We start from the raw sequence: 10311 nt of genomic DNA on the forward strand, positions 1-10311 counted from the left end.
TAGTTATGTCCTCTTCCTATTTTAATAAGCTTAGAATATGTTAAAATATAGACACAAATAAGAGATACGATTTTTTTTGTAAATGTAGACTTTACGTTAAGAGTAAACTCTTTGTTGAAGATAATTTTTTTTTAGTGAAATCGTTTAAACGCTGTGAAAAAAATATAATAAACATTTCAAGTAAAAATAAAGTAGTTTTAAAAGTAATATATAAGAATTTAAAAACATGTTTAAAAATTTTTTATGTAATTTTAATTACAAATAAAAACTTATTGTAAGTTACTCTTACGCAATAGTTATATTATTATATATATATATACATATATATACATATATATATACATATATATATACATACATATATATATATATAAAGCAATTGAATTTTTACTTAAATATTTTTTTATTTTTATCTCTTATAGTTTAAACGATATTCATTCCGAAAGAAAAAATTGAATTTTTGCGGGAGGATTTTACTTATATTAATATTTTCTTAACTTGCATCTTAGCATTCACAAAAAATCATATCTTTTATTTTTGTTGACGTTTTAACATACTTAGAACTTATTAACATTGGGATGGGGACAGTTAGTTTGTATTGCTAGAAATATAATATTGAAATTTTAATTCTTACCTTTATCAGTAATTGATAATGGTTGTTTTTTACGCTTTACGCGTAAACGCGTATTTTTTTTTCTATTATTGGATAATTCTTGTAAAGATTCTATCCTTGCGTCATTTACTTTTACGTTACTTTCAATATTCTGTAATATTTTTGATTCTGTTCCATAAAGTACACACAGAGCATTTTCGTCAGACAGTGAATTATGTATACAATCATTATTTTCTGCAAAGAAATGCAATTAATATTAATATTTTTAATAATAACAGAATTATCATAACTAAAGAAAGTAAAAATTCAGTCACAATAAGTTTAAATTTAAAAAAATTTTTACTACTTTTTATTTCGTGTATTGTTTATATTTTAAGCATTTTAAAGTAATAATAATTTTATTACTATGTATTTCTTCAATAATTATTTTACTTAGGCGGTTTATTTAGACGTTTAAGATTGTATTTATTAGACGTTTATGATTTTAATTAAAATAAAATCTAACGGAACGTAATTCAGTCTAATGTAATTTAAATTTAAATGGTTCATATTTTTAATGTTTGATTCTTAGAATCCAATAAAAGATTTTTATTTTTTTTAAATTAATAATAATCTTAATAATAAATAATCTAATAAATAAATAATAACTTAATAAATACCTTCATAAAATAAGTTGGTCTTTAGTAGAATATTTTCACATGTATCAGTGAACATACGTAGAAAATCTTCAAGATTTAATCTAAAAGAAAGAAAAAGTAGATTTATAAAGTATTATATAATTCGTAAAGGAGTATTAAAAAGCAATATGGTAAATAATATATAATAAAATTACAAAACGTTACAATATAGAATAAATTAAAATTATACAGGACTCTTTTAACAAACCATAATAATACAACTGCGTTAAAGGACCATAAGAGTCAATTCAGATAAGTTCCATTATAACAATATTAATTTTATTATTAAAAAATTTTTACATACATGTACAGGGTGGGCCATCTAACGTTTTCAATTTCAACTACCGATTACTTTGATTTTGGCAACACTTACATCATCCGTGTTATGAGAGAAAGTTAGTTTTATGTTTGACATTTACAAAATGAGTCGCTTTTCGCTTGAACAAAAGTGGGAAATATTGAAAACATATTTCCAAAATAGTGAGTCTTCTACTGAAACTGTAAGAAAATTACAAAAAATTTTTGGTAAACAAAACGTGCCTTCAAGTCAGTATGTGAATCAATTTGTGAAGCGAGTTCGTGAAACTGGATCGTTGTTGGATAAAACAACACGTTCTCGTGCTCCTACAGTGCGGACAGCTGAAAACATTGCCACTGTTGCTCAGAGTGTTAGTGAACAACCATCAGTCAATGGCGAGCGTTACCGCTCTATGTTAGCCAATTTTTTGTTTACCGAAATTGAAGATGATGACACAGATGACATTTGGTTTCAACAGGATGGCGCTACGAGCCACACAGCCAACGTTACAATCGATCTTTTGCGCGGTGTTTTCGAAAATCGAATAATCAGCCGAAATGCTGATGTCAATTGGCCGCCTAGAAGCTGTGACTTGACTCCATTGGATTATTTTTTGTGGGGTGCCGTTAAAGATAAATGTTACGCTAATCATCCAGAGACAATTGATGCCTTGAAACACGAGATTGAAGTTGCCATTCATGAAATTCAAGCTCATACAATCGAAAAAGTACTTCAAAATTGGGTTCATCGTATGGGCTACTGTAAGGCCAGTCGTGGAAGTCATTTAAATGAAATTGTGTTCCATTCTTAAATGTCAAAGTGCACTCTTTTGAATACAAAAAAAAATTTTTTTAAATACCAATGCGTTTTATTTTTACAGCTAAATGAAATTGAAAACGTTAGATGGCCCACCCTGTATATAAGAGTCTTATTACTCACTCTCTTCAATACATAATTTCGATATAATATAACATGTTTCGACTCTCGTGTTGAGTTTTCTTCAGATATTAAAGTATAACTGTGTTTCCTCTTACTGTGGTCTGCGATAATGATGTTCTTTATTTGCTGTGGTCCATCCGTGAGTGCCTTCCGGAATCATGAGACTCTTTCTCTAAAATATTAACAGATTTTTTGGTAGTAGTGTTGTCATGCCCATACAGCTCGCATGCATACATTTCCAATAATTTCTAACATCAACAGGTTGATCTTCATACAATCAGAAAATCTTTACTGATTGTATCAAGATCAACCTATCGGTGTTAGAAATTATTGGAAATGTATGCATGCGAGCTGTATGGGCATGACAACACTACTACCAAAAAATCTGTTAATAGTTTGGAGAAAGAGTCTCATGATTCCGGAAGACACTCACGGATGGACCACAGCAAATAAAGAACATCATTATCGCAGACCACAGTAAGAGGAAACACAGTTATACTTTAATATCTGAAGAAAACTCAACACGAGAGTCGAAACATGTTATATTATATCGAAATTATGTATTGAAGAGAATGAGTAATAGGACTCGTATATATATGTATGTAAAAATTTTTTAACAATAATATTAATATCGTTATAATGATACTTATCTGAAATGACTCTTATGGTCCTTTAACGCATTGTATTATTATGATTACAATATAGCATATGTTAAAAACTGCTGATATATACATTTAATTTAGAAACGTTTATTAATAAGAATATAAATAGTGTACAGTCAGGAACTAAAAGGTTGCAACACTTCCTTTTCGATGGATTTCTAAATGCAGCAACTTTGAAAAATTGGTTCTTATGGCTCCATAAATAAGAACCAATCGCTCAACGAATTGACTGCATTCCGAAACCCTTTGAAAAGAAAATGTTGCAACCTTTTAGTGCCTGAGTGTACAATATTGCTTTACCAATTACTTGCGGTATTTCAAGAAAATAATTATTAACTTACCTACCAAATGTAAAATTTCTTTGAGCTTCACGTATTTTATAATCTCGCCTTCTGTTTCTGATACTTACACGATGTCCACCTGTTTCGGTTGTTTTTAGACGTTTTAGTTTTAGTTCTTCATCAATTATTAATTTGCGAAGATTATCTATAAAAATATTTTATCTATATTTAACTGTTCCATGAAATTAAAAATGTGTTAATTAAGAGTAGTATCTGACAATTTTTTACATTTACAATGTTTTGTTTTTATTTGTATTGTTTTGTATAAAATATTAAAAATATGGCAATATATTATTACCTAAGAAATTCCAAACGTTTCCATGAGCTTTGCCGAATTTTTTTCCAGCTACATTATGGAAACTCTCTGTTACGTTGTTTGTTCTTGCAGGGCAATCAAAAACACTAACTTTGGATGCCAATGGTAACCAAGTCTTGCGTACATAAGTTAAAAAATCATTGACAGTAGGATATTTAGAAGAAATTTTATTAGCTTCAAGTTGTATAAGGGCAAGAGCTTGCTCAAAACAAGAAGAAGGAATCAATGCCATTGTCATTGTCATAGATAAAACGTTTCTTGGTGCATGTATTAATCCTAATTGCTGCCAATGACGCAAAAGAGCCTGTAGGGAAATCATATTATAATAATTTTGATTTATGTAAACAAAAGAGTAAAAAATAAACAAAATATATAAACAATATTAAATATCATAGGATCGACTTGTGATAACAACCAAAAGGAGAAATGAATTCAAGCCTAATAATAGTCGAAGCTACATTTTTATTGCTTTAAACTTTAAATAATTCAATACGAATTATATATTATATAGAGAAAAGTCACCGATACTTACATAAGTCTCGTTATAGTGACACTCCCTTATTTCTCAGGAATTAACCTTTGCACCTTATTAATACTAATAAAAACATGATCTGTTTAACTTAAAAATTAAAGAAATGCAAACATTTTTGCGGTGTTCTTTTGCAAATTGCGCAGTTTAAATAATAGTGACTGTATAATAATGATATTATGTCATTTTTAATGCTTATAGTTTTATAAATTAGTTTTCTTTATAGAATAGGATATATCTTTATTTTATAGAAAAAGAATATAGGAATTACTACCTATGTCAGTTTTGGAGTCCATTTTGTCAGACCCTCATTTTTGCTTATTTTACGAAACAATTGTTGCAAACAGTATTATAAAAACTGTTCATACTATGATAGAACACACTTTTTAGTTTGTACTTATGTTTTTGAAGTTGTATTTTTATCTTTTATTTAGGAAATATTCTTAAATAAAATCTAAAAACAAAGTGGTATGTCGGTATCAGTGACCTTCCCTTACTATATATGTACATATACTTTGTAGTCATATTCACTACGCCCCGAAATTCTTCCGGACTTTACAAACTAAACTACTACACTAGCTAAACTACTGAAACAATATCACAAATTAAAATTTTGATGCTCAATAAGCATCTATTAGTGAGAACTTAATATATAATAGAAATCTGTAAATCAATTTATTTAAAATATATAAAATTATTATACTTGATTATAGTGGAACCAACACCCGTGTGCTTCTGCTTCTGGAAATTGTTCACTTATCACTTTCAAGGCTGCTACTTCATAATCACTCATTAAAAATTTTATATTTTGTTGAAGCATTGGCACTAACTCCATAATTTTCTTCCAAATAGCTCTATACATATTACTAGAACGACTTTCACACAGGATGAAGATCATAGCAATGCCCTGTAAAATACAATATTTTACAATATTCGTATTATTAAAATTAATGTATTTAAATATGTAATGATATAATATATGAAGTTTAAATTGTCAAAACTGTTCAAATCTAATAATTTTTAAAGCTAAGTTATCCCCAACAGTATCTGTAAAATATGTAACAAACTGAAATATTTGTCCAATATGTCACAAAGAATCGCAAAATAATTACTGAAATGATAAATAATTATTATATATATTTCTCAATTCTGACATTGTACAATCAATATGGCTTTCGCAGTCGAGCTTTAAAAAAGATATTTAAAAATACATATATGCATTTATTATGAAAAATATGTAAGAGGAGTCACATTTTTATGCATTATCGAAATTTGCACTCCACATATAATATAGACATAAAATCATATTTTTTTATATTTATCTTTATATTTGCTACGTGCACTTATTGTAAAGAATGCAATCAATATTCATTGAAATAGCATTTTATTGAAAAAATGAAACAAGCTCCTATTACAGCTTTTCTTGCCTTTGTCTTATTTATTCAATATTATTTATGAAATTTTAACAAACTACGGTTGATAGTATATGTACTTACAACATTCATGTATCGGATATGTATCGTATACATTTGACTCATCAATGGTACACGTGGAACAATCTAAAATGTTCATATTATTTAAATGTAGTATTTTGATATACAAAAATAATATTCTATATTTAACCTTTTGAGGACGGGGATTTTTCCTTTAAAATTGACCTTCTTTTCTATAGAAAATCCATATATTGAATCTATATATTGAATGTACATCTTGCGTAGTCGCCAAATTTGTAAGTGGCCAGTATACTGGCCAGTCCTGTCCTCAAAAGGTTAAGATATATGAATTTACATTAAAAGTGCCATCCATATAAAGTTCTGTTGATTTTTGCAATTCTTGCAACAATTCATGACTTGTAAATATTAATGCTTTCTTTCCATCACTGCAGGTTACATATCCTTTGTAAAATTTTTCAAGAGGTATATATGTTGCCATATTCATAATAAGAGTCTCCATATCTTTTGGTAAATTTGGACGAAGTTTAATTCTTTCACGATATAATATAGATTTCATTGATGCATATGACAATGTGACGGCTGTTTCAGGATATCTGTATCACAAGAAATAAATACATGGGCTATAAGTAATAATCACAAATTTATGTGTTGATTACAGTATTGAACTTGATATGCACAAGGATTGATGATTCATTTCTTAAACAGAAGACATTAAACAGAAATATACGAAATTTAGAAATAAATTGAATAAAGAATTGGAAATAGTAAGGGCACTACTGCCCTTACTATTTCCAATTCTTTGATTTGTAAGGAGTCTTGATTAGTTTGAATTATTAACGGATAAATTGAATAAGAAAATAGTAGACATTGATTCGTTAATATGATTGCTTCCTACACTTAAATTAAGCAAAGAACCAATATAATATATTATACGACCGTATGTGTGCACCGAAAAATTTTCGGTCTTAAAACGCTAATTCTATTAAACTACTGCAGTAATATCACGAGTTAAATTGACTAGCAATTTAACAAATTTTTGATGCAAATTCGCATCTTCGAAACGATCTTAATAATGTTAAATGATATATTAAAATCTGTAAATAATTAATTCTTACTGCGAAAATTAATTCTTAAGCAAAGAACTAAAGATAAAAACCGTTACATTCAGCAAAGAAAAACTGCTTAGTTTAATTGTTTAATATGATTGATTCTTGCTTTTCTTCCCTGGATCTAAGTATATCAATTATATTAAAAAATTATTAAGTGCTTATTGATCAGTTTTCTTCGTTAAACGTAACCATTAAATGCATCTAAAGTATATTTATCATAATAGATTGCCATACATTAATAGCCTAAAAATTGAAGATTTAAAAATACTTACTTTCTACAAACAGTATCGAATATTTCTTTCAAAGATAAAGATGAGTTTCGACAAAGTTGCAACATTTCTTGTCTCATGATAACTTGCTTTGCTTTACATGGCATCTTAATATGATTATGATCTTGGACTAAATGTATTTTGCCATTATTATCAACTTTAAGAACACCAGAGCATAGGGACGATCGACGAGTACTACATCGTAGAATATTTGTATTACGAGAATCTTTGTAGTAAGTATAACCATCGCAAAAGTAAAGTTTAGTATTAGGTGTCCTTCCACATATTTCTTCCATCTAGAAAATAATTTAAAAAATGTTATTACTAATACCATAACTTTAAAAAATGCAATAAAAATTGTGAAAAAAGATTTTATTAAAATAATTTTATTATTTTTCCTCAAGATATTAGCATTCCTTATATATAAATTCTTAGAAATTCATTGAATAAATATATTATAATTATTAATAACACATAAAGGTCCAGTCCTCAATGTATTTTATAAATGCTCTATCATTATCCTAGTTTACATGAATCACTTAATACTTGTATAATTAATTCCATCAACTTAATATTAAAGTTAAAACTATCATTAGTGGAATCAAGCATTAGTGTGTATCAAGTGGTCAGTATAAACTAGGTATTTAAGTATTATATGGACAATGTACAATTACTGAGCTTACATTACACAACTGATGCATATTCTGAATAAAGTTGTTAAACATTATTACTTCAAAAGCTATTTCTATTAACGAATGTTTCAATTGAATTATATATTTGAGTGAGATTATCTTGAAAGATGCAAGGTACGTAAAAATTATGTAGTACGTAAAAATTATTAAACTGTTATTAATTTTTGTGTGCATATAAAATTTCTTCTTTTGAAATGAACTTCTTGCACAATTCCAATGTGGAGAAAAAAGGATGAAAGATTAATTGTGTAAGAAGTTCAGTTAAAAAAGACAAATCTATAAACAGAATCTATTAGCGTTTTCGAGTGGAGTGGGTTTAAATCCGACCCAGGTCGGATCAATGACGTCACATGCTCTACTTTGATTTCTGAATGGATATGGTCATGATACTTTCGGGTCAAACATGGGTTAACCGACCTGGGTCGGGTTCAAACACACTGCACTCGAAATCGCTATATATCACAGCGTATGACATAATAGTGATTATACAGTTATAATCGCCATTAATTTTTTGCAATTTATTTGGGCCTTATCTGCAGAGTATATGTTCATTAATTATTTAAGTATATGCTCATTAACCATTTTAAAAAGCAAATAAATGATCAAATAATATTTCTAAGAAAAACTGTGTTCGTGAATATAAAAATAAAAACTTCAATTGCCTATTAATCAATATATAAAAAATGTTTTTGTTATCAATAGATTACGTACGTTGATATTAAGATGTAGTAAGTGTCCGAAAAAATGTCTCTCTCTGGTAAAATACTTTGCTGTATGATTTCTCCAATACAATTAGTTACACGGTAATTAGAACAAAAGCGTTATTACACGAGCATTTCAGATAAGTAATGAATAACATGAGCAGGTTGTGTGTGGTAACAAAGTATTAACAGCAAAAACTCACTGATAAAAGTGATTTTACTTCTTGGAAAGTCGATGCTTTTTTCATTATATAATACTAGCGGAATACAACAATAGTGTTACAACAATAGCGTTATTACGACAAGAACATTACAAAACGACATGAGAAAAGATTAGGCAAAACGATATCCACAGTGTCACGAAAATGGCGGGAAATAGATATCAAGGTGCACACAGAACATATATAATAAGAAGAACAAGTTCCGTGTCAAGGTGCCATTTCATGCAGCGAAGCTTCGCTGGCGAAGACCCCCCACTCCGTCAATTTGTGCGAAAATCTGTAGCGAGCGAAGCTTCGCTCATAGTTCGACACTGTCGAACTATGAGCGAAGGAACGCTGCGAAACAGAAAATAACCTACAAATAAAATGGCAGACAGCAATGTAATGAACGTAGACGAAGAAGTACGTATACGAGGTGTGATCAAAAAGTAAGGATTAGACGAAGAAGTACGTATATATAATTATATAAATAATTAAGTAGCATCTGCAACATTCATATATTAGGTTTCTCTTTACTTCTTTCACTTTCTTTTATATACTCGTATATTGAAGATGTTATAAAATACATAATATAGAATGGCTCAATAAATAATATAAATTAAATAAAATAAGTTAAAACTGCGTCCTTGCTGGAAAGCACCCAAAGTAGAAACTTATTTAAGATGACAAAATTCGATAGTTTCAATGTATGTGCATATTGTTGATATTTTAGAATAATTTGAATATTTCATACACGTGTGGCATATGTAAAACTATTTTCAACAAAGATGATTTGACATATCATAAATGCTACGAAGGATATAATGAAGTTTACATTGATGGCAATTTATATTGTTATCCTCAGTGTGGTAAGTATAAATTACTTCTCTAGATTATTTTGTGACTTACTTATTGTTACTTATTACTTTGTGACTTATTATTACTTTGGTAAAATATCGGCGTCGAAACGTTTATAATCATTTTTATTTTTGTGTTTTGAATTAATTGATCTTTATTACACAATTGGCTCTTAGCCCTTGAATTGTTTTATTTTGTTTTGTACTGTTACATATGACAAATTCTTGAATAACACTAATAATAATAATGATACGAGTAGATTATTAATATTGTTACAATTATTATTAGAAAATGGAACTATAGTCCGAAGAAGCTTAATGGCTGATGGTACGGAGGCTGTTGTCACGGATATGCCACATGCAGTACAGAACGCTGTAAATTCACATGAATCAATGGATTTAGAATCGCAAAAGATAGCCATGGAAGAACAGCTTATTGATGAAGTTTTCCAACGACCAGGATTATGGAACTTTAAGCTACCTCTCGTTGAACGCAGCCCACAAGTAAAGAAACAGCTTTGGCAAGAAGTGTTTATAGCTATGGACGGTAATAATTGTCGTTATTGATATAATGAAAGATTTTTTTTATAAATGTTATTTTATGTTGTAAAGACTTTGCAATTGAGTCAAGTCCATTTGAATTGGGTAAAAACT

The 10311-nt window shown here is 28.5% G+C and overlaps 1 protein-coding gene across 1 annotated transcript; it reads right to left on the minus strand.

The window, feature by feature from the left end:
- Positions 1–3470: 3470 nt before the first annotated feature.
- LOC108721842 (uncharacterized) lies at positions 3471–8960 on the minus strand. The gene is made up of 7 exons (XM_018446614.1): positions 8611–8960; positions 7211–7503; positions 6164–6422; positions 5872–5934; positions 5079–5282; positions 3829–4150; positions 3471–3675 (listed from the first exon to the last, which is right to left on the minus strand). Exons 2-7 carry the CDS (start codon positions 7501–7503, stop codon positions 3527–3529), a joined length of 1290 nt encoding a protein of 429 aa, XP_018302116.1. The 5' UTR covers positions 8611–8960; the 3' UTR covers positions 3471–3526.
- Between the last annotated feature and the right edge of the window lie 1351 nt (positions 8961–10311).

Source organism: Mycetomoellerius zeteki, unplaced genomic scaffold (genome assembly GCF_001594055.1).
Source record: "Mycetomoellerius zeteki isolate Tzet28-1 unplaced genomic scaffold, Tzet1.0 scaffold1841, whole genome shotgun sequence".
Taxonomy (NCBI): Eukaryota; Metazoa; Arthropoda; class Insecta; order Hymenoptera; family Formicidae; genus Mycetomoellerius; species Mycetomoellerius zeteki.